The 22,499-nt window shown below is 38.5% G+C and overlaps 1 protein-coding gene across 3 annotated transcripts; it reads left to right on the forward strand.

Moving 5' to 3' along the window:
• Positions 1–1,074: 1,074 nt before the first annotated feature.
• On the forward strand, positions 1,075–18,265 carry LOC104596899 (single-stranded DNA-binding protein WHY1, chloroplastic-like). 3 transcript variants are annotated; one of them, XR_735112.3, is made up of 8 exons: positions 1,075–1,409; positions 1,518–1,612; positions 1,752–1,844; positions 3,301–3,395; positions 4,763–4,836; positions 6,057–6,145; positions 10,688–11,050; positions 11,217–11,630. XR_735112.3 is itself a non-coding variant. In XM_010258222.3 (7 exons), exons 1-7 carry the CDS (start codon positions 1,190–1,192, stop codon positions 10,805–10,807), a joined length of 786 nt encoding a protein of 261 aa, XP_010256524.1. In that variant the 5' UTR covers positions 1,075–1,189; the 3' UTR covers positions 10,808–11,168. The 3 variants fall into 3 exon arrangements, 2 of the variants coding, with proteins under 2 accessions (XP_010256524.1, XP_088758001.1); XM_010258222.3 differs by lacking the exon at positions 11,217–11,630 and having other exon boundaries at positions 10,688–11,168; XM_088901875.1 differs by lacking the exons at positions 1,075–1,409; positions 1,518–1,612; positions 1,752–1,844; ... (1 more) ...; positions 4,763–4,836; positions 6,057–6,145 and having other exon boundaries at positions 10,803–11,050; positions 11,217–18,265.
• Positions 18,266–22,499: the final 4,234 nt, after the last annotated feature.

Below are 22,499 nucleotides of genomic sequence, written 5' to 3' on the forward strand. Positions count from 1 at the left end.
TTATCTAGTTGTTAGAGATAATTTAGCCTATGTTGTTTCATTATTGGTTTAGTGAGTAACTACTTGGCAAATAAATTAAAAATTCAAAAAAAGGAAATTAAGAAGGGGGTTGGAGCAAGGAGAGGCATTATGACGTGAATAACCTTGCTTTATATATAAGATAAATAAATTAGCAATAATTTATTTATTTTTGTTAAAAAATATTAATATAATTAATCTAAATTATTAAATTAATTATTTTAAACAAGAATGTAATTATTAGTTGAAAATTTAATTCTCTACTAAATTAATAAAAAAATTAATTAATCCAATTTACTAAATTAGTAGAACATTTTTGTAACAAATTATTAAAATGAAAATTTAATTATTTTAAACAATATTACATTTTTGTTATAAGTTTTGAATATTTCAGTTTCCTTCATAAATTCCATATTCCGTATGGGTCCCGTTCTCGATGCACGATGGGATGTGTCTGTGAGGTCGTTGTGAGGCGCTAGAGGTGTAAAGTGGGCCATGTCGGGTTGACACGGCACGGCCTGCAGGTGGCTCGTGCAAAGTGCGGGCCGTGATGTGCTGGCCCGCAGGCCGTCACAGGCTGCGCCGCCCTCCCTGGTGAAAATTTTGGGGGTCGGCTTGACACGGCCCAAATTAGGCCATGGACTGGGCCAAAGCTATTTTTGCCTATTTATTTAAAAAAATTGAAAAAAAACTTAAAATTTTAATTTTATATGAATTTTGATGTATACAATTACTTATATATACAATGATTAAATAAATTAGTATAATAAAATTGAAAAAAATATTTATTTTATTAATATATTATATACTATATATTATTATATAATTATAATTTATATAATATATTATATATTATATTTATATATTATATAAATATTATGTATATATATAATATATAAGTAGTATATATGTCGTGCCATGCCGACCCGTGAACTTCAAACCCTAGACCCAAGACAGCACGGACCATCATACCGGGCCTGGCATGGCCCGTGGGTTGTCGCCCGGCCCGGCCCTTTGGCTAATGGATACTTCACCCCCAAACCCAATAATGAAGAAGAAAGAGCAGGCGTGACGCGAGGCTTCCGCGTAAAAGCAAGCAGAGGAGAGAGGGTGTAGCTATCAAATCAAACAGAACAGACCTGGACACTGGATCATCTTATCAGCTAAAGAAATGCACATCCTTTCTCATCGTCTCCCTCTGCAAAATCCCAGATGTCCTCTACGCTTCTCAGAGGACTCCCTCAGAACCAGTTGCTTTACTTCTATCCTCCCTCCCGTCTCTGCGAAGACTTTCAAGGATCTCTCGGTGAAATGCCGCCGCTCAGAATACTTCGAACAGCAGAGGTTCACGAGACCTTCAGAAGACTCCTCCACTTCACAGTCTCCAGGAGGTGATTGGATCCTCCGAAGTTCTCTATTCTTCATTTCATTTTCTGGGTGCCAGGATTACTGTTTTAGTCTCTGGAGAATATCTGAATTAGTTGTTTATTATTTTGTAGCTTTGCCTCCGAGGGTTTTCGTTGGTCATTCTATATACAAGGGGAAGGCAGCTCTAACAGTAGAGCCAAAAGCTCCAGAGTTCATTCCTTTAGATGTATGTTTGACGTTCTGTTATGTTCACTGTAAGAACGCAGTCCTGGGTTTTACCGTGTAAAAAAAAGTGTTCGGAATTGCTACTAGACTCATATTCCAAGCAAATTTGTTAGTTTCCTACCGTTTGTTGTGTGTTGCAGTCAGGAGCATTTAAGTTGTCGAAAGAGGGTTTTGTGCTTCTCCAGTTTGCTCCTGCTGTTGGGGTTCGACAATATGATTGGAGCCGAAAGCAAGTAAATTTCCTGTCTTTAAGATTTTGGATGCTTTTCTTTTATAACTTGAAGACACATTTTATACATATGTTGGGATTAAGTGCATTGTTTTAGTAAAAGAATGTCAAATAATGGTGAATCCCGTTTTTTTAATTTTATTTTTATAGAATTGACACATCCCAATGCTTTCTTTATCAGTGGCCAATTGGGAATAATATTGACGTCCATGGGGACGTCATTGAAAGGAAAGAAAAAGCAGTTTTCACCCGGACCCAGGTTTAATTTACCCTTCTACAAGAAGTAGCCATTTCTCTATGTTGAGAAGTCAATCTAATTTGGCAGGTTTCTGAACGAGGTTAGTAGAAGATGAAGGGAAATGAACTATGGGGGTGAACTAGCAGCAAATAGGACTGCTTTGCATTCTGAGGCCTTTGCAGAAAAAGTGTTATCATGCTTTTGTATTGGTAGAGGGGTTTTCTTGAAGTTCCGTCTTCCACTACAAACTTTTTTTTTTGAGTTTCTGTTTTTGGGAAAAAAGATACATTGAATTATTTAAGAAGTTTCAGGCTTTCAGCTTATTTTATAGCACGCGCACTAGTTTTAGTTACTGTATAAATATTGAAGTACTATTTTCCAAAAAATATCATATTAATAATCCCTGATGCTCATTTGTAGCTATGGATATTAGTGAAGTCGAAATTTGAATTTTTAAGTGACATTTAGTGTTGTGACTGCAAAATATTTGTTGTTTTTATTGTCCCGCCCCTTTGCAGCCTTGTTGGATCCCAGCTATCAACTTGAGTCCTACACGTGAAGCCCTTATCAAAATCTTGAAATAGATATTGTATTTAGAAGTTATTATATGCTCAAATTTTGAACATGACATTTTTAGCATGAGCAATTTTCACAAAATGAAAGCTTCTTGTTACAAGCTTCACATGCTATATCTATGCTAATGTTTTTTTCCCTCCTCTAATGCATCTACTGTAATGTGGGGATCTATGCTTCTGATTCTCAATTTTAATAATTGGAACTGTATCAAAGGGGCATGCTCTGGATTTAAACTGCTTATTATACAAATTTAAAAGGTAATCTTTCTATCTTTGTTCATTATTTTTAGGAGCACAGTTGTAAGTTTTCTACTATTATAAGGTTTATTGAAGGATCTCTCTCTCTCTAGAAAGGATTGAAGGATCTCGGTTTAATTTGGCATTATATCATCTTTGGGGGCATTGCTAAGTATTAATTTAGTATCATATTTTCCTGCTGTGTGGTGTCTATGTTGCTTGTTTTATAGAGTTTGACTTTGCATTCAATAATCTACAGTTCAATATGTCATTTCCCTATTGATACTGATGATGGTGTTATTATGTTTGCTTTTGTATAAGTATTCTGACACAACTGGGAGGCTGGTGGCCTTTAATGCATCGTACTTATTCATGTATAATGCTAACTTTGTTTATTTTTACCTATTTAGGTATTCTCATTATCAGTGACTGAAATTGGGACACTAATAAACCTTGGTGCAAGGGAATCATGTGAATTTTTTCATGACCCATTTAAAGGAAAAAGGTATGTTCTTGCACAAATTTGCTGGCCTCAGGCTTGAACCTGCATTCTCACACTTGTCATCCCAAGATTTTATCATTAGAGTATTAGACCAAGTTATTTCTTTTAAATTGCAAATCGGTTTTATTTAATGCAGAAAATATATTTTTCCCTTTTATAAGGCACTAAACTAGATGGAATGGCAAAACAGGATTCATGTAGCCAACCCCATATAGTTGGGATAAGGTTTGGATGATGAAATATATTTTCCCCTTTTATAAACAAATGATGAAATTTTAATTTTAACACTTTATGACTTATCAACCATTTTAGGTTTATGCTGTTGGACTTGAATGGGGGTTCCTGTTAGTCATTGCTTCACAGTGCAGTTGTAGAAAAGGAAACCAGCTTAACTCAGGTCAACAAAGCCTTATCCCAGCTATAGGAAAGAATCCATATACATCCTTGTTTGCATTTTAACCTCCTGCTAGTGTTAGATGGAAATCTTGGTGTTTCTTTTTCAGGATTGTCTAGTTTAACTTATATTCCAAAATCTGTCATCATTCTGAGGCTTTCTCCAAGTAGGTGAAGTTGGTCAAACATGTTTCTCCATTCGCTACTTGTCTAGGACTGCATCTATTACAGAAAACATTTCTAACTTCTTTGAACAATAACAAAGTAGTTTGTGGAAATGACCTTTTCTAACAAGGTGAAGAATGGTTAATAATAATATGATAACTGAATTCAAAAATCAAAACACCTTCAACCATGGGAAAAAAATCTCCTATTGCAGTTGCATATCTATAAATATGATAGATGGATAAACTGGTAAATCAAATAGAATATTGAAATGTTATGCTTCTTCTTTTAATATTGAAGATTTGAGTTGTTACTTGCTATTTCTGATATCCATTTGCACATGTTGGAATTATGGGTGGTTTCATTCAAAACAGTTGTGTTATTCATAGTAATAAATTGTTTGCACTTTACAGATGCGTCTCATTGTAATTGCTTGGCATCTAACACTAGCTGACATTTTTTTTTTGCCATTGGCATCCCAACGCTCTTTGTCCAAATCTTCATAATATCTTGTGAATTTAGACCACATACACCCTTTTTTCCCCTTCTTTTGATCAGTAAAAACATGGACTTTGATCATTACAATTACCATTACTAAAATGAAAAATTGTTCTTTATGTTTTACTTTTCTCTTGGAACATGGCATTTTACTACAACATATCCTAGCATTTTTTTTTTATGTTGTTATTCAGAATAAACTCTATATTTGAATTATAGAAAGATCCTGCTCCTTTTGTAGGATTGCAATTGCTTTTTGATGAGTTTTTTTTGGTTATTCTTCAACTATCTAGTAAAGTTAATTTCTTTTGCAGCGAAGAAGGAAAAGTTAGGAAGCTTTTGAAAGCTGAGCCCCTTCCAGATGGTTCTGGCCATTTCTTTAATCTCAGTAATCTCTCATTTCTGAAATCTTTATTCCAATTCTTAAATGGATGTTCACTATTTTTTTGGCTTTTTTATTGTGTTTTTGGGTGGCTGCATTGTATTTTCTCTCCTTTTTCCTATTTAATGGAATATCATCATCCTCAAGATCAATTTAAATTTCTCAAATGCTGATATTAGAGTTGGCCCTCCTCAAGGCTCTGGCATTAATAGCATAGTTGTCAAGGCGACGCCTAGGCGACAAGGTGCCCTTTGAGGCTCGCCTCACCTAATCGTCAAGCAGTTTTATACTATGTATTGTAAAATACTTTTTATTCTTTATTTTTTGACATTATAATTATAAAATAGGCACTATTAAACTAAAATATTCATTTTGTGTGTTTATATACTAATTTCTTTTTATTATTTTCTTATTTGTTAGGATTTAATCAATACAAACATTGCTAAATGCTGTATTGAACCCTCAAAGACTTTAAAACCTGAACCAATAAGTAACTGCAATTTGACTCCTAAATGTAACCCTAAATACATGGTTCTATTCAGGTTGGCATCTCACTTGTGAGATTTCCCAGGTTGAGACTCATCTCTTCTTTCTTCATGCTAATCGTTTTTATCTTATGTTAAAATCATACAATGTACTATTTGTAGGCCATAGCTTAAGTAGATATTCAAATAATAGGTGTTGGATGATGCTGATCCAATAAATAACATGTCATTATGCAAAAGCTAGTTCACCATGAAATCTTTTCCAAGCATGGATGGATGATCAGTATCCATATCCCAGCACCTTTTCCCTGGTGTTGAAGAGCTGAGAACTGAGTTCCACTTGGCAAGGTGCCAACCAGTGGGTTGGTAAGGTCTGCTGCTGGTTGTAGCGGAGACATGGGATCGAATCCTGCCTGCACCTGGGTTGGGGGGGGGGGTTAAGGGTTGGGGGATGGGCTACCCCCCGTTGTGTGTCCCTTCAAAAAGACATCAAAAAAAAAAAAGAGCTGAGTTCCACTTGTCATCATTGTGGATTTAGTCAGCTTGTCAAGGCAACAACTTTGATCAACTGTATTAAATCCAAAAAGATTGTGGCCTTGTAGGCCAGTTTATATTATTGTTTTGATTATTTTTTATTTGGTACTTTGATCTTAAATAAAAATCATATATTGTTTATGATGCTTAATATCTCCACCATTGCTCTAACCTCTTCCTCCTTTTATTTTATTGCATTTGTTGAAGGTGTCCAGAATAAGCTCTCTAACATTGATGAGAGCATTTATATTCCTATTACCAAAGCGGAGTTTACAGTTCTAATCTCAGCCTTCAATGTATGTTACCCCTCTCTCTCTCTCTCTCTCTCTCTATCTATCTCAAATGCCTTTTTCTTTTTCCTCCTTGCTGTAATTACATAGAAGAAATGATTGAAATACTTGCATTTGAAAAGATATACATAATGATGCAATCTTGTATGCCCTGTAAAAGAAAGATGTCCATATAAAATTGTTCTGACCTGCTTGATTCAACCTCTCCAAATTCCTGGCCTACAACTTGGAAAACATATTTGATGCATGAGCTGGGATTGAGTAGAAATCATGGAGGTGATCATAGGGTTAAGGTTCAATCTTCTAGAAATGTACTGTTCTTAACAAAAACTTAAAGTTACTATTTATCATAAAATTGTGAGTTTTTATTTTTAGTAATTTTTGGTTTTCTAAGAATAGCTTAGGATGTTGTTCTTGTTTTAATGGGTTTGTACGAGATTAGGAGTTTCTTTGGTGTAATACCACTCTAATAGGGCCATTACTCAATAATAGTCCTGGATATTGGTGGTCTTGGGAGGGGTAAAGTGTATATGGACATGACCTTTTACAGTTTTTTGCACAAAGTGGCTGCTGTTACACTTGAATCCATGTTATCATGCTTGTTGGCACCATTATTATACCTAGTAATGGCCTGTGTTGAGTATTCTACTTTTAAGAAACCTATTTTTTCATCATTATGTGTTAGATTTTGTTAAGGAAAGCTCAACTTTGGCTTACCCTACAGCTTTATAAGTCTATTGTAAGGCTTTATATAGGAGATGGAATGAATATAGATCTGATTTGAAGTTGTCTTGTAATTATCTTGTGAGGTACTATATCCCTAATCTCTCTCTCTCATTCACTGATCACTCACTCACTCACTGACTCACTCTATCCATCTATCTATCTCCCCCCTTCTATCACTTTTCAGCTTGTAGTATGCTTTGACCACAGGTACCTCATGCTTCTTTTTGCTGTACCTTATATGGAGCTATTACAGGTTGCATCTGCAACTGCCTTTCCTCTCCTGTTTAAACACCTTCAAAGCTTCATTTTTCCTCTATCCAAACTCACCAGTCTGTCCCCTAAACATACTAGAGCTATTCTATATCATTTCTCAACCTTTTGCTAGCTTAGTTTCCTCTACAACCTAAGAATTTCATTGCTTCTCCATTTGTCCAATCACAGATTTGCACTGAAACCACATTTATCAGGCTAAAAGACTGTTGACAAGGTCCTTTCAGATTCACTTGATTGATCAGATGGTCAGTTCCTTGAATTCTTTCCAAATTATAACCAGTGTTGGCCCAAAAGGTGGAATGTTGATTTTGCAAGTAAGATGAATGGCATAGTTGTCAAGGTGATGCCTAGGCGACTAGGCACTTTTCAAAGAGCGCCTCGCCCAAATGCCAAGAAAAAATGTATTAGGCGCATGCTTAGGGGACTGAAACACATATGTAATATACAATGTTTATTAAATAAAAATAAATATAAAATATATAATATTTTATTGGTTGGTTTTAGTTTTTATAATAGGACATGTTGCATGTTGTCATGTTTTTTGTTGTGAGGAAAGTAAAAACAAAATAATCTCAAGGGTTTCACTTTGACAAAAGAGTCGAACTGAGGAAGAGGAGAGAACAACAGCCCTCCATCATTCCGACACAGTCCTCTAAGTCAAGGTGAGTTAATCAGTTTCCTCCTTCGTTTTGTTCTCTTTTTCCACTGGTTTAAAACAGTGGTTACGCCCCATTTTTCTCCTCTTCCTTTTTGTTGGACTAAAACCATTCTTCTTTCCTGGTTTGAATCATATTATTGGACTAAAACAGGGGCTCCGCCCCCTTCTTTTGTTCTTAAATTTCTTGCGTTTTTTCAGCTTTTTTCCCTCATTATTGGTGTCTGAAACAGGGGCTCCGCCAGTTCTTTTATTCTTAATATTCTTCTTTTATTTTAGTATTTTTTTTTCACCAGCTTTTCTGGGTCTAGAACAGGGGCTCCGCCCCCTTCTTTTGTTCTTAACTTCTTGCATTTTCTAGCTTCTTTTTTGTTCTTATCAATCATCATTGGTGTCTGAAACAGGGGCAGAGCCCCTTCTGATGAATCAATTTTTGGTGATGTATCAATTTTTTGTGCTAAGTACCTCGTCATTTGGTTTGCTTCCAAGTGGTCGATGACTCAGAGGCCGAAGTGAACTTTTGCTGGATGAGGACCTGGATACTGAGCTGACCAGGCCGAGTTGGGGGCAGATTAGGTGCCGAGTTAACTGGGCCGAGCTGGGCAGGTTAGGTGCCGAACTGACTGGGCCGAGCTGGGCAGGTTAGGTGCCGAACTGATTGGGCTGAGCTAGGCAGGTTAGGTGACAAGCTGACTGGGCTGAGCTAGGCAGGTTAGGTGACGACCTGACCAGAGTGCTGAGTTGCCTATTAGTTGCCGAGCTGACTAGAGGGCCGAGCTGCCTGGTGGCAAGCTGGATTGATTGTTGAGCTTCGTAGTTCTTTAGAGACCTGCATGGAATCAATGTCAGAGGACCCGGGGTGGCTAACCTGGCGAGGTCGCTCCGATGCTTAAGTCAGTACTCTCATAGTAGACTGCGAGCTAAAAATCACAAAGTATGAGAGCTAGAATATGCTTACTTGCCCCCCATGCCATTGGGGTTGGTGCCTTTATATAGGCATTGTTTGGCGTGGGCTTCACGCACCGCATCCGAGATTTCCGAGAAGTCGTCTAAGTGGTCCGAGATTCCCTGAGGCAACCGCCATGCATGTTGACCACCCTTCGGATCGTTCGGCACGTGGGCCAACTTCCAAGGATCGTGGGAGTGTTAGGATATGCATGCCGAATTTGTCGGCGAGCACGTCTCGCAGGTCGCCAGGTAGGCGCCTGTGCTAGGCCGCCAGGTCGCGCCTGGGCCAGGCCGCCAGGTGGGACACCATCAACTTGGCTAAGGCAAGTTGTTGCCTAAGTGGTTCCGAGTGTCACCTAGTTGTTTCGAGGTGCCATGTGTCACAATATCATTGGAGGGTCAAATCCGCCCTCATCACCTTCTTTTCTTCTTCATATTTTTTCTTTTTTTAATATTTTTTCACCAGCTTTTCTGGGTCTAGAACAGGGGCTCCACCCCTTACTTTCTTCTTCATTTTCTTCTTTTATTGTAGTAATTGTTCTCATCAAGAAACACTGCAAGAAACACAAGCACAAAAGTAAGTGCAGAATACATAAAACCAAAAAAACTAGTTCAGAAGGGGTAGAAAACCATTGGCTTCTTATTTTTAAATTCCATTGCCTAGGCGCCTAGGCGCCCCATGGTTGTCTAGCCTCACCTTGGCACCTTGAAAACTATGATGAATGGATGTCTGTACCTGCACTGCAACAATCTTGTTTAATGGCCTTTGGGTTTATTCCCTGCTAATTTTTCATGTCATCATTGTGAGGTTGTTTAGAACACTTCAGCCTACATGGAAATTGTTATATTGGTTCTTTCAGTCTTTCTTGTGCTGTTGGTCTTAATTGGTTATGGGCCTTGTGGCCTATGGTGATGCCCAGATAAAATTATACAAATACTGACAAAGGCACTGGCAAAGAAACAGATAATGAATACATCTCCATTTCCTGAAATCCCTGACATTGGATATGGGTATAGGTATCCCATTTAATATGTTTATGTCATGCTTTTATATCTAGTTGCAAAGTTGTCATTTCCCATGACGTGTGTCTGGAGGCTTTCCAATTCAAGATAGATAGATGCTTCTTCATGTGTCATATCAGTTAAATATCATGCTTGACATGGTATGCTTAGGCATGTACTACAGACAGGTATCCAGGTGTCATGTTATAACACCACATATGACATTTTTCATCAGAAAAAAAACCACATATGACATTGACATGGTTACAAACTGGACAGGTATCCAAAGCTGATTTGGTTGTTACTGATATTAATTTTCTGTCATTTGTCTGAATACTGAATTTATTAGTTATTTTGGTCTTATATGAGTATTTCTCATGTTTATTTTTATGCATTAGTCTCAATTCTCGACAGTATTGAACCTGTTAAATCAAACTTGTCCAGTTCTGGTGCTTAAGAGCATGTGTGAGGAGAAATGCCAGGACCTTCAGTATACTGAGAGTCTATTTCAAAGTTCTTGGTGTTATTTGCAGTCACCTTGGCCCTTCCTTGATACTGGATTTTTTTTGGTGTTTTGACTTGTTTGTCTTAATTTTCTTCCACATTTTTATACTATGATCACTTGTCAGAAAATGAACAAAATGTAGAAAGAACAACGTTGATTGGCTTTCATAATATAGTTTGCTTGGTAGAGGGCCCCTTCCTCCCCCAAAAGAAGATGAATGAAAACAAAAAATATTTTATGATTCTATCCCTACTAATTCCCTTCAGGCTCTGTGAACTTGACACTTTTTTCAATTCATGCATTTATGTATTCTTAAGATGTGTCAATCTGCAATTTATATGTGAAGACATGCATTTGACCTTGTATTACGAATATCTTGTATATGTTTTCATTTGCAGTCCTGTCTAATAATTTTGGACCTTATGTTGGATATATGCAGTTTATCTTGCCATACCTTATTGGTTGGCATGCTTTTGCTGATTCCACTAAACCAAATGATCCTGGTCGTGTCAGCAATGCCAATCTTAAATATGGGGCTGACTTGGAGTGGAGCAGATAGTATTCCTCATTCTCTTTAGAAGACAGAAAGAAAGGAACTGTAGGAGACCTTGGAATTCCGATGCGGTCGTCAATTTCCTCATAAATCAATTTATCCCAGTCCACTCCTGGAGAAATCCTCCCAGAAGTTTTGGTAACAGCAGCTAGCTATTAGCAAAGAATTTGGGATTCTACACTATGTAGACGTGAAGTAAAGATGTTGCTCCAAGAATGGAGAGATGACGACCAGCTTGTTGACTGTTAGGTTGGGTTTATAACTTATTGTTTTTGTTTAACAGAGATGAATCTTTTTGATGAGTCCCCTGTTAAAACGTTTCTATTATAATGTATTATGTAGGTCATTATATCCTGTTTAGATCTAATTTGCGAGGAAAGCATTTAATCAAAATTATTCTGCATTGTTGGTTCAGTGAGCAACGGCCGGCTTCACCTGTGGAGGTGTGAGAATGTACTTCACGGAGCATGTCAACCCGGTTTCGCTCATCGTGAAGTAAGTGCATTCATTCAGTCTTCACCGTGCCATCAAGGGTGGGGTGGGGGGTATCGAGGGCCAAAATGTATATTGTGTGGCATCTGCATCCCTAATCCATCTGATTAATTCACCTGCAATCCTATATGGGAGATTGGACTGCAGTTTGACAGCATGATCAAAGCTCAGTGTTAAGAATCCAGGTATCTAAATACACCAAAGGTTTTTAGAGTACCATTCTAACGGCTATTAGTGTTAAGAATCCAGGCCCCAACAGTAATGCCCTTATTGCACCTGCTTAGTACCCGTTTGGGAGGGCTGATTAGGCATTCTAAGTTTTATACTTTTATTTTTATAATAATAGTATGACCATAAATTTGCATGGAATTCTAGGCAAATAATTAGAAACTTAGAATCCCGTTTCCGTATGAATCAACATTACCAAAAAAATGACGCGTTCTTGATTCTTCATAAAATGCTGATCTGAAACACAACCTACCAGATAGCATTTCTTTGATCCCCTCACAAACCACAAGTGAAATGTTTTTTTTTTTTTAATAAATAAGTATAATATTGGTTGTAGTTGGAAATAAAAAAAAAAAAGAAAAAAGCTATCATTGATCAATTGTGCGCGAGATGCCTGAACCAACCAACCAAAAAATATAATAGTATGAATGAATGCGCCACATCTGCCTTCTTAAGCCACTCATTGTGCAGTTCCACACTTCCATTGCCCTGTCATGAACACTCCTTGCAAAGGTCCAAGGCATTGTGTTGCCACTTCCTTGGGCACAGGAAAAAGTCCTTCAAGATAATCTTCTAGTTCTAGGTGATACTGCCAAATTGTAGGTAGAAAGGAAATTAGTAGGTCTTTAACTTCTTCCCTTTTTGGAGATAGAGTGAAAGCTGCAGCTGCTTTTGTGCCTTTGTCAAATATAGCTCTACTACAAACTTCTTAAGGCACTTCAAGGATGCCTACTTGTATATGAAAACAGTTTAGTATGTTTTTAGGTGGGCAGAAAAAAAGTTTCCTAATTGAGTCAAATGGGTAACTTCCACACACAACACCGCCCATGTCTGCTACATCAAGCATTTATGTCACTGATCTAGGCTACTCCTGCATAGGGTTCCAGCTAGATTGTTCATGTGTTCAAATCTATAGTCCATATCAGGCTTATCGGCCCACACCCATCCCAGTTTTGTATTGGAGGTTTTTGCACAGTCGATAATAGACATCCATACGTTAAAATATTTTAATATAAAAGGTGTCAACAAAAAAGGGTAGGGTCTATTACTTTTATTTTGTATATGTGGCAAGATCTCCAGGATGAAATCTTTTCCATGAACAAAGGATGGAGAGAGAGGAATATGAAGATCCCTTCTGTATGTGGAAGATTCCTAGGTCATTGAAGGAAGCTCGCTAAATGGACCAACCAACAAATCCATCCCCATCTATTATATCTAAATGATCTTCCTAAGAGGATACCACACAAATATGTGCGACTGGTTCCCTGTCATCAAATACTTTTCCACCTTAAAGTTTGAACTTCCTGTCTTCTCCAAAATTTAGCATCTATGCCACTAGGTCATCTATTTTGCCAATTAAGGCTATTCCTATGCTGTCAACTTAGGTTGGAACATGAGCTCTTGCAATGAGAATCTCATCATCGCCATCATCCAAGCCTTATCTCAACTACATGGGATTGGCTATATGAATCTTGTTTGCCAACTATGTGAAGAATGAAAAATAGCCATAATATCAATTCCAACTTCTCCAAATATATTCAAATCAAGGAAAAACAGAGTAAAAATCAAAGGGACTTGACAGCGCATATATTCAGTTTCAACAAAAGAAATATAAGCTGATATTCTAGCTAAACCTAATACAATTTTCACCCAATAAAAAGAGTTTGGTACAAGGTTGAGGACTAAACTGATAGAGCCAGGAACTAACTTGTCCAATTTGTTTAGGGTTACAAATACATAATTGTTAATTCGTTAGTGCAACTAGCAAAGCTATAGGCCACTAAAGGTGGATTATGGGACGTCAGGAATATTCCATAAAATGCAATAAAATTTCAGATAATAGATCTCAAATTTAACTGCAGGTCAAAATTTTTCCAAGATATGAGTATCAGCATTGAAGAAGAAATATGGAGAATCTCAATAGCTTTTTAGAAAAATGGTGTTGTAGGATGCATGGGGATCAGTTTATGGAACAACGCATGAACAGGAATATTCCATACAATGCATGTGTAGGAACTCATCTTGCAGGTGTGAAATGCAAGTATGGGCCCAAAGCCAAAATTGGAGTACGAAGAAAGGCTAAAAATGGAAAGAGGTCCAGTTTTTATTGCAGTCCATGGTATGATCAAATTAAATGCTCATCTTTTAATTTGCCACTTGCATCCTTTTTGGATGTTCAATCGATGCAAAAACTTCTGGTCATTGCCCAAAATTTTCCAAGTCTATCATATTCTTTTCTTCTAATACCCACAATAGATTTAGAAGGGTGATTTCAAGATTTCTGAAAATCTCGATGGAAAGGAAAAAAGAGAAATACTTGGGTGCTCCCATAATTGAGGGTAAGGTGATAAAATGAGACATTTAAAGATGTAGAGGAAAGGATAGATAAGAAATTAGAAGGATGAAAGAGAAGCACATTATCAATTGCTGGAAGAGTTACCTTGCTTAGATCTACCATTAATATGATGCCTCAATATTTAATGAGGGTATTTAAATTCCCTAAAAATGTAGTGGAAAATATTGAAAGAAAGCAAAAAAAAAAAGTGGAATAAAGGAAAAAGTAAAGGTCTTAATCTTGTTAAATGGGAGCTAATTTTCCATTCAAAGAGAAATGGGGGATGGATTTAAAAAATCTCAAATGGGTAAATGAAGCTAGTATTGCTAAACTGGATTGGAAACTTCTTACCCAACTTGAAAATTTATGGGTCCAAATTCTGAAAATAGATAAAAAATGGGAATTTCTGGCAAGTTAAGGCAAAAAAGTCGATTTCTTGGACTTGGAGAAGCATCCTCCATTTCCGAGATATTCTAAAGAAAGGAATGTGGTGGCAATTAGGGAATGATAAATCCATAAATTTTTGGATAGACAAGTGGTTTGGAGAAAGAGCTTTAGTGAATGAGGATCTAGACTCTCATTCTAACCTCCTTAATATAGTGAATGAATTTATCTCTAATTCAAATCCATGGGACAAGGAGAAAATCTTGAGTAAGGTAAGCCTCAAGCAATGGGACCAAATCAGAGCAATCTCAATTCCATCAAGAGATACAAAGGATAGGACAATTTGAAAATTTAGTCCAAATGGTGAGTATTCCATCAAATTGGCCTACACTCTCTTAGAGGGCACCCTAAGTGATAATGCAGGTGTTAAGAGATTATGCAAAATATGGAAATTGAAATCCCCCTTCCCCAAGTTCAATACTTTATGTATTTAGTTTTAAAAAATAAATTGTTAACAAAATTGCGGTTAAAAAAATTCGATCTTGTTGATAATATTGACTGCTCTTTTTGTGGAAATGATGAAGAAGACCTAAAACACCTCCTTCACAATTGTGAATAGGTCAAGCAGTTTTGGCAAAGATGTAGCGATTTTATCCCTGTGCCCAATCCATAGGAAAGTTGTTATGGTCACACCATCTGGCAGCGCACTGCAGCGCAGTTATAGGCAGCAGCATGCACCGCCCGACACCGCACGACAATGGCACCATGGCGCGCAGCACGCATCGTGCACACGCTCGGCACTACACGGCAGCGGCACCATGAGGCGCGCGCATGCACTGCGCGGTAGCAACATTGCGCACACGCACCGTGCGGCAGCGGCACCATGAGCCGCGCGCACGTACCCGGCAGCAGCAACAGAGCGGGGCCCACACGACAGCTCATAGGGGTGGGCCCACCCTTATCTGGACACATCAAGCCAACTCGCCGCCAGCTTACCTTATCCTTATTTTATCCCTTATCCCTTATCCCTTATCTTTATCTAATCTTATCTTAAGTAAGAGTGAGTTACCATTAGGAGTAGGTAATTAGGAGTTTGAGTTTGAGTTTAATTAGGAATTTTCTTCTGTAATCTCCTATTTAAGGAGCTACGAATTGAAATAAAACATTCAGTTTTCCAGTCAAGAAAAAGGTGAGGAGAGTTCGGGTGGTCTCTTGGACAAATCACCCCAAGGGAGAGTTCGAGTGGTCTCTTGGACAAATCACCCATTCAGTTTCCGCAATAGGGTCTGCACGCAAGGGAAGGCGCAAGGGGAAGCAGGGCTTTCGCACCGTGGACTGACCCGTGACGGGATCCTACGCGCGGGACCATAACAAATTGGTATCAGAGCCAAACGTCATGGGCGATATGGAGCAGTTGTCTTCGAAGGTCCACGAACTGGAACACCAACTTGCAGAAACCAACATGGAGGTTCGTGAAGTCAGGGAAGACGTTCGGGAGATGCGACGCCTGCTGGAAGCATTCCTCTCCAACAAAGAAATGAGTTCGGAGGGAATCGCCAACACGAACAGACGCCATCCGGACTGGGCAGAGGCATGCAGCGAACAACAGATCGCTGCCCCTACAGCCGCAGTTATTACTAAGGATCAGCGCAAGGAGGATGAAACTGTAAGGTCTCCTCCTTTGGCCGGGGACGATGTCACGAACATTATAATAGAACCTGCAGAATGCGCTCCTTTGACGAAGATAGGTGGGCTTGGCGATGTTGCTGGGGCTTTACCGAAGGCCTTGGCTCAGCATGGACATAAAGTTATGGTTGCGGCACCACCGTATGGTAACTATATAGAAATCCAAGAAACAGGAGTGCGCAAGAGATGTAAAGTGGAGGGGCAGGATATAGAGGTAATTTTCTTCCAAGCTTATATTGATGGCATAGATTTTGTGTTCATGGACAATCCTATGTTTTGTAATATTGAGAAAAATATATATGGGGAAGGCCGAGAGGATATTTTAAAACGCATGGTTCTCTTTGGTAAAGATACTCTTGAGGTCCTCTACTGTAAGCATACCCGGTGCATTCTTATGATCCACAACATAGCACACCGGGGTCGTGGTCCAGTACGTGATTTCTGTTATGTGGATCTCCCACGAAACTACTTCAAACTATATGACCCAGGAGGTAGGGAACACTTCAATGTCCTTGCGGCTGGCTTGAGTGCAGCAGAACGTGTAGTCACTGTAAGCCATGGTTACGCCTGGGAGCTGGAAACTAAAGAAGGTGGCTGGGGTCTGCATCAAATAGTCCAGCGTTATGCACTGAGAGATGGGGCAGTCCCTGTTGTTCATACTGTTGGTGGACTGAGAAATAGTGTGCAGCTGTTTGATCCATTCGCAAAATCCCAAGCCATGTATCTGGAACACGAGCTTGAGGACAAGCTCGTAATCCGGGAGGGGTGTAATGTTATGGTCACACCATCTGGTAGCGCATTGCGACAGTCATAGGCAGTAGCACACATAGCAGCAGGCACCGCCCGACACCATGGCGCGCAGCACGCACCGCCAGGCAGAGCGTGCACCGCACGCACTGCACGACAGCATGCACCGCGCACACGCCCGGCACCGCACGACAGCGGCACCATGAGGCGTGCACACGCACTGTGCGGCGGCGGCACCATGAGCCGCGCGCACGCACCCGACAGCAGTAGCAGAGCAGGGCCCACATGACAGCTCATAGGGGTGGGCCCACCCTTATCTGGACACATCAAGCCAACTCGCCGCCAACTTATGTTATCCTTATCTTATCCCTTATCCCTTATCTTTATTTTATCTTAAGTAAGAGTGAGTTGCCATTAGAAGTAGGTAATTAGGAGTTTGAGTTCAAGTTGGAGTTTGAGTTTAATTAGGAATTTCCTTCTGTAATCTCCTATTTAAGGAGCTACGAATTGAAATAAAACATTCAGTTTTCCAGTCAAGAAAAGAATGAGGAGAGTTCGGGTGGTCTCTTGGACAAATCACCCATTCAGTTTCCACAATAGGATCTGCACGCAAGGGAAGGCGCAAGGGGAAGCAGGGCTTTCGCACCGTAGACTGACCTGTGACAGGATCCTACTCGCAGGACCATAACAAAAGTATTGAATGTTGGTGGGATAGTATTGCAAGTATTGATCCAAAGCATAACTCAAAGCTCTCTCTAGAAAAAGCTAGTATAATCATGTGGAACTTATGGAAAAGGCGAAATAACAAGGTTTTTAATAACAAAAACGATCAAGTATTTAGTAAAGTCAAAAGAGATTTTGAAGAATATTTAGTTGCTTGTCAACCGTTACCCTCAACCAACTCAGTGGGGAAGAAGGATAATTTAATCAAATGGACTTCGCTGGATAATGGTTGGGTCAAGCTCAATTTTGACGCCTCTACAAATCAAGATGGCATCTCAGCTGTTGGAGTTATCATGAGAGATGAATGGGGTCAAATTATGTGGGTGACTTGTAGAAACATTAGAGAATACTCGATAAATAAGATAGAAACATGGGCAGCTCTTGAAACCCACCATATTGCATCCAAATTTCCTCAGTACAAATATATCATAGAAGGGGATTCTAGCATTGCCATTGACTACCTTTGTGATCGTTTGGTACCTCCATGGAACTTCTGCAATCTCATCAATGAACGTCAGCACCTCAGACTCAGGTTTGAGCTTAACATCTCTTATTCTCATGTGTTTAGGGAAGCAAATTTTGCAGCAGATCGATTGATAAGCTTGAGTCACACGTTATCCTTCTCTGGCCCGAGGCTTGAAGATCATTTTACTAATCGTCATGTTTCTTTGTGTCTGTATGCCTTTTTTGTTGTAGTTATTTTGTTTCCTCCCATTTAAAAAAACAGAAATACACGGAACCCATACTGAGAGGTTGAAGGGTTGTAAGCCCCACATATTTTATGACTAGATGGAGTGTTATTATTGGTTCCACAGACTGAATAACAACTATTCAAGAGATGTACATGTAAGTCTAATTCGATTAAATTATCATTACAAGAACGGATAAAATTATATAAATGCCCACGTTCTTACTTCTTTTTTATTATTAATCTTTCTTTTATTTTTGAACTTTAGACACAAATCAGCAATAGCAAAGTGTTTGAATGTGAGAGTATCGCCAACGAATAGACTAGGGTGAATTTGCTCTGTTTTTCCTGGTTTATGTCCAAAGCCCGAAGGTAAAAGAAGGATGATCAGTGAAAAAAAAATCAAAATATGAGTGTTTTTATAATTTTACCCATTATCATAATATTACTTTAAAAAGTTGTGACTTAACGTATATTTCTGAAAGTTCAGGTCATAAAGTTGTACACAAGGTTCAAAGTATCGACACGTATTGGCTCGTACCGATCGATACATATCATTCCGGGACCCCTTTGATATGCCCCTACAGTGAGTGTATCAGAAGTTTGACTGGTTCAGGGTGTGGAGGAGGCCTAAACTGGCTCCCCTGAATTAGTTGTAGAAAAAAAATAGAAAAAAGGCACCAAAAGCTGTATTGGTTCGCCCGATATGCCCATATCGATGTATCGAGTGTAGGGGTGGCAACGAGCCGAGCTTTTCACGAGCTATTCGAGCTTGGCTTGTCTTGGTTTCAGCCGAGCTCGAGCCTAATTCAGTGGCTCGATTGTTAAACGAGCCGAGCTCGAGCCTAGTAGAGCTCGACTTGTGAGGCTTGCGAGCCGACTCGAATATATATATTTGATATTTAATATATATAATAAAATTATAGAAAATAATATAATACAAATATTATAATTATTAATTATTATAATTCTTAATTTTTTAAATATAAAATAAAAAAATGTATATATAATTTTTATTTTTATAAAATACAAAATGAGCCAAGCCGAGCCGAGCCGAGCTCGAGCTTATGAACTCTTGACTCGAGCCGAGCTCGAGCTTATGAACTCTTGACTCGAGCCGAGCTCAAGCTTATGAACTCTTGACTTGAGCCGAGCTTGAGCTTGAGCCTTGTAGAATAGTCTCGAGCCGAGCTCGAGCCTGGTACTATTCGGCTCGGCTGAGCTTGGCTCGGCTCGAATCCACCCCTAATAGAGTGTATTGATATTTTGAACCTTGGTTGCACATTTGAAAGTCATGCGCTAATGTGAGACTGTGTTTATTTACGTTGCAAAAACAAATATGTACCATTCAAAAAATTCTCTCTAACCGGTTCACGAAAACAAACTAGTTTAATTTTGTATTCCAACCAAATGGTTTTTAGTTGTAATGAGCACAAAATACGGATTTCAAAACTGAAATTCACGCTTTTTACATTAACTAGCTATGAGTGCAAAGTTTGTATAAAAAATTGATACAAATTTTGTATCAATTGTGAGTACACACGTCTTCAAAGTTGTGATTAGTGTCATTATCAATAGTTCAATACACAAATATATGCTCATTAAACATTTGCAAAACTAAACGAGTACATTTATGTATCGAACTGGCATTTAACACCACAAATAAATGCAGCCCAAAGTAGGGGATACCTATATGCAGCTTACCCTTTTATTTGTAACAAAACCATTGTAAAAGAGATGATGAATTACTACAAATACTTGATTCATCCTTTTCATTAGCTGTTTGCCAGAACAACAAAGTTTGAAAACCGTTGACACCGGAGAATAACCTGTTATGTTTTACCCAGGCGTTATAACAAAAGGACTTTTGTTCATTCTTCAGTCCAGCACAAGAAGTTTCATCGTAAATGGGATAATAATGATCTTAACAGGTAGAGCTGTTGAAACACTCTTAAAAACCTAACGAATGGATCGGTGGATTTTCTAGAATCTAGGGAGGTAATTGATATAATGACATTGTGTGATGTTGTGTTTGGGGTTGAAGCACTCTATGACCAGTGGGATCTCATTTGAGAACTATTATGGGTTGCCATATTTATTGGTTTAACCCCAGAGAGATTGAGTTCGGCTTCAGTACTATGTCCTTTACTTCTTGCATTGAGAATATCTCCGTATTATGTGATTTTTTTCTTGGGGAGATATTCCCAATGCAAGATTGAGAGAGGCTGTTAAAACAGTGTGGGCACAGGTTTGCCCTGATGGAAGCCGATCTCTTATAATCCCAAGAGATCTCTTATTTGAAGTCCCGGTCGACAGACAGAACCGTCTTGAAGTGATTAGATTTGCCCATTGCTGTTTCCTTCTCTAGTTTTCTTTTCCCGTGATTTTTCAGATTTAAGTACTTCGATACATAATATGATTAAGTATTAAACTCTCAACAAATTCAAACTATTAAATCTTGAATGAAATAATAGTTTGTTATTAGCGTGGAAGGATGATGCATTGAGCCATCGAGTGTGAAAAATAAAACTTACGTCGCACCCTAATTAACCTGTAAGAAGCTGCGTAATTCTTAACTTCAACCCATGTGGTAACACAGGCTATTCTGGTTTCGAACAAGATAGAAACGGACATGAATAAGCCAGCAATGCCTTTTAGCCCGACATTTTCATCTTCATATATATTCTCTCTCAACAATCATAACTAACATTAAAACATTTACAGATCCTTAAAATCCTTCGAGTTCCGAGAGATGCTCCTTTTTGACATTGACACATGATGCGATATATAACCACCTTTTTCCTATACAAGAACTCAAATATTGCCTTTCACCATTTACCATCAACTATTTGAGCCAAAGAATGAAATCAAAGCAGAATATGCATAGCTCAAGCCTTGAAACCACCAATGTTACAGACTTGACAGTTGCTGAACAACAGTAACAATTCTCTGGTTTTGCTAGATGAACGTGCACTCAGCCATCAGATCCATCAGAGTGAAGTTGTGGTTCCCAAAACTTGTAGGGCTGGTTATCCTCTTGTGAAGGAACTGGACGAGCAGCATTGGTGTAATCCCTAAAGCATAGCAATCCTGCTGCTCGACCACAGCTGGCAGTAACCATCTGAAACCCATTCACAGCCGTTGCCGAGCACCCAATACCTGGGACTGATTCCTCGGTCATACAACATGCCAATGAATTTGTTTGTTTACCTGTTTCGCTATCCCAAACCTTTACGTAGAAATCCTCTGGACCAGAGGTGACTATTTTATATGGATCCATGTGTATAAATTGTACAGGACCCACATGTCCATCCAATTCAGCCACTGGCTCTGGCTCCTCTTGGTTTTTCCGCACATCCCATAACAGGGCTCTGTAAAACATGAAAACATGGAAGTTAGAAATTCTTAAGATCACCTTGAGATTTTTTCCCCTCAATCTGCAATTGTTGTCAGTTAGAAACTTTGCGGTAGCACATAAAACGAGTTAAATCTAATAAGGTGAATCTAGTAAATTCTCGAAGAACATTCACAAACATGGCTGATATTGATGTGGATACAAGCACAACCCTATGCATCTCACATAGAGTCCCTCTGGTAAACATGAACATATTTAGATGGCTCAAGTCTGTAACCATCCAACCAATAAATGACTGCCAAAGCCCATTTCTTCATTTACATTTAATATCAGATTTTAAGATGGCAAAAAAAAAAAAAAAATACTTCACTAGGAGAGACTGAACGAAACTAGATTTTCAAGTTACAAATAATAAAATGAAGAATGAATATTAGATTCCCACAGAGTCATTGCCTTTGACAAGAATTCAACTATAAATGAGTTAGACAGATCCTTACTAGGATATCTAAAGATGCATAAGTTGACAAATGACATTTTTGTAGGCAAGGCAACTACTTTTTAATATGCAGTTATTTAGTAATTCAAACAGCTTAAGTACCTCCTTTAGGGAGAACCATATATTTAAGAAAATCTTAATATGAAATAAAACAGAAAGAAAGCTAAAAAGCTAGTCTTACTTGTAGTTTCCACCTGTGCAGATCATGTATTTTGAAGGCAGCATCTCAAATGAGTACAATTTTGGGCGATGAACTGCTGCTGTGAAAACTTTTCTCATTGTTCTCAGGTCAATTGCTGTAACGAAGGCACCAGCAGCTATATAGCATAATGATTCATAACATTTTATACCAACAGGAGCACCAGCTACAGATGTCATTCCCACACAGCATGAAGAGTGAGCAGCAGATGATACAGTTGTATCCCAAACCCTCACCTATTTCATCTAATGGTTTCAGGATCAAACAAAATTAACAGTAATATTGATCTAACTAGAAGCAAGACTAACAACAAAATGGTAGAAAAATTCAAGGCACCGATTCAAGCATTTTTTTTCTTCATGGAA

The sequence above is a fragment of the Nelumbo nucifera genome, chromosome 3, assembly GCF_055504915.1.
Source record: "Nelumbo nucifera cultivar China Antique chromosome 3, China Antique-T2T, whole genome shotgun sequence".
In the NCBI taxonomy this organism is placed as follows: domain Eukaryota; kingdom Viridiplantae; phylum Streptophyta; class Magnoliopsida; order Proteales; family Nelumbonaceae; genus Nelumbo; species Nelumbo nucifera.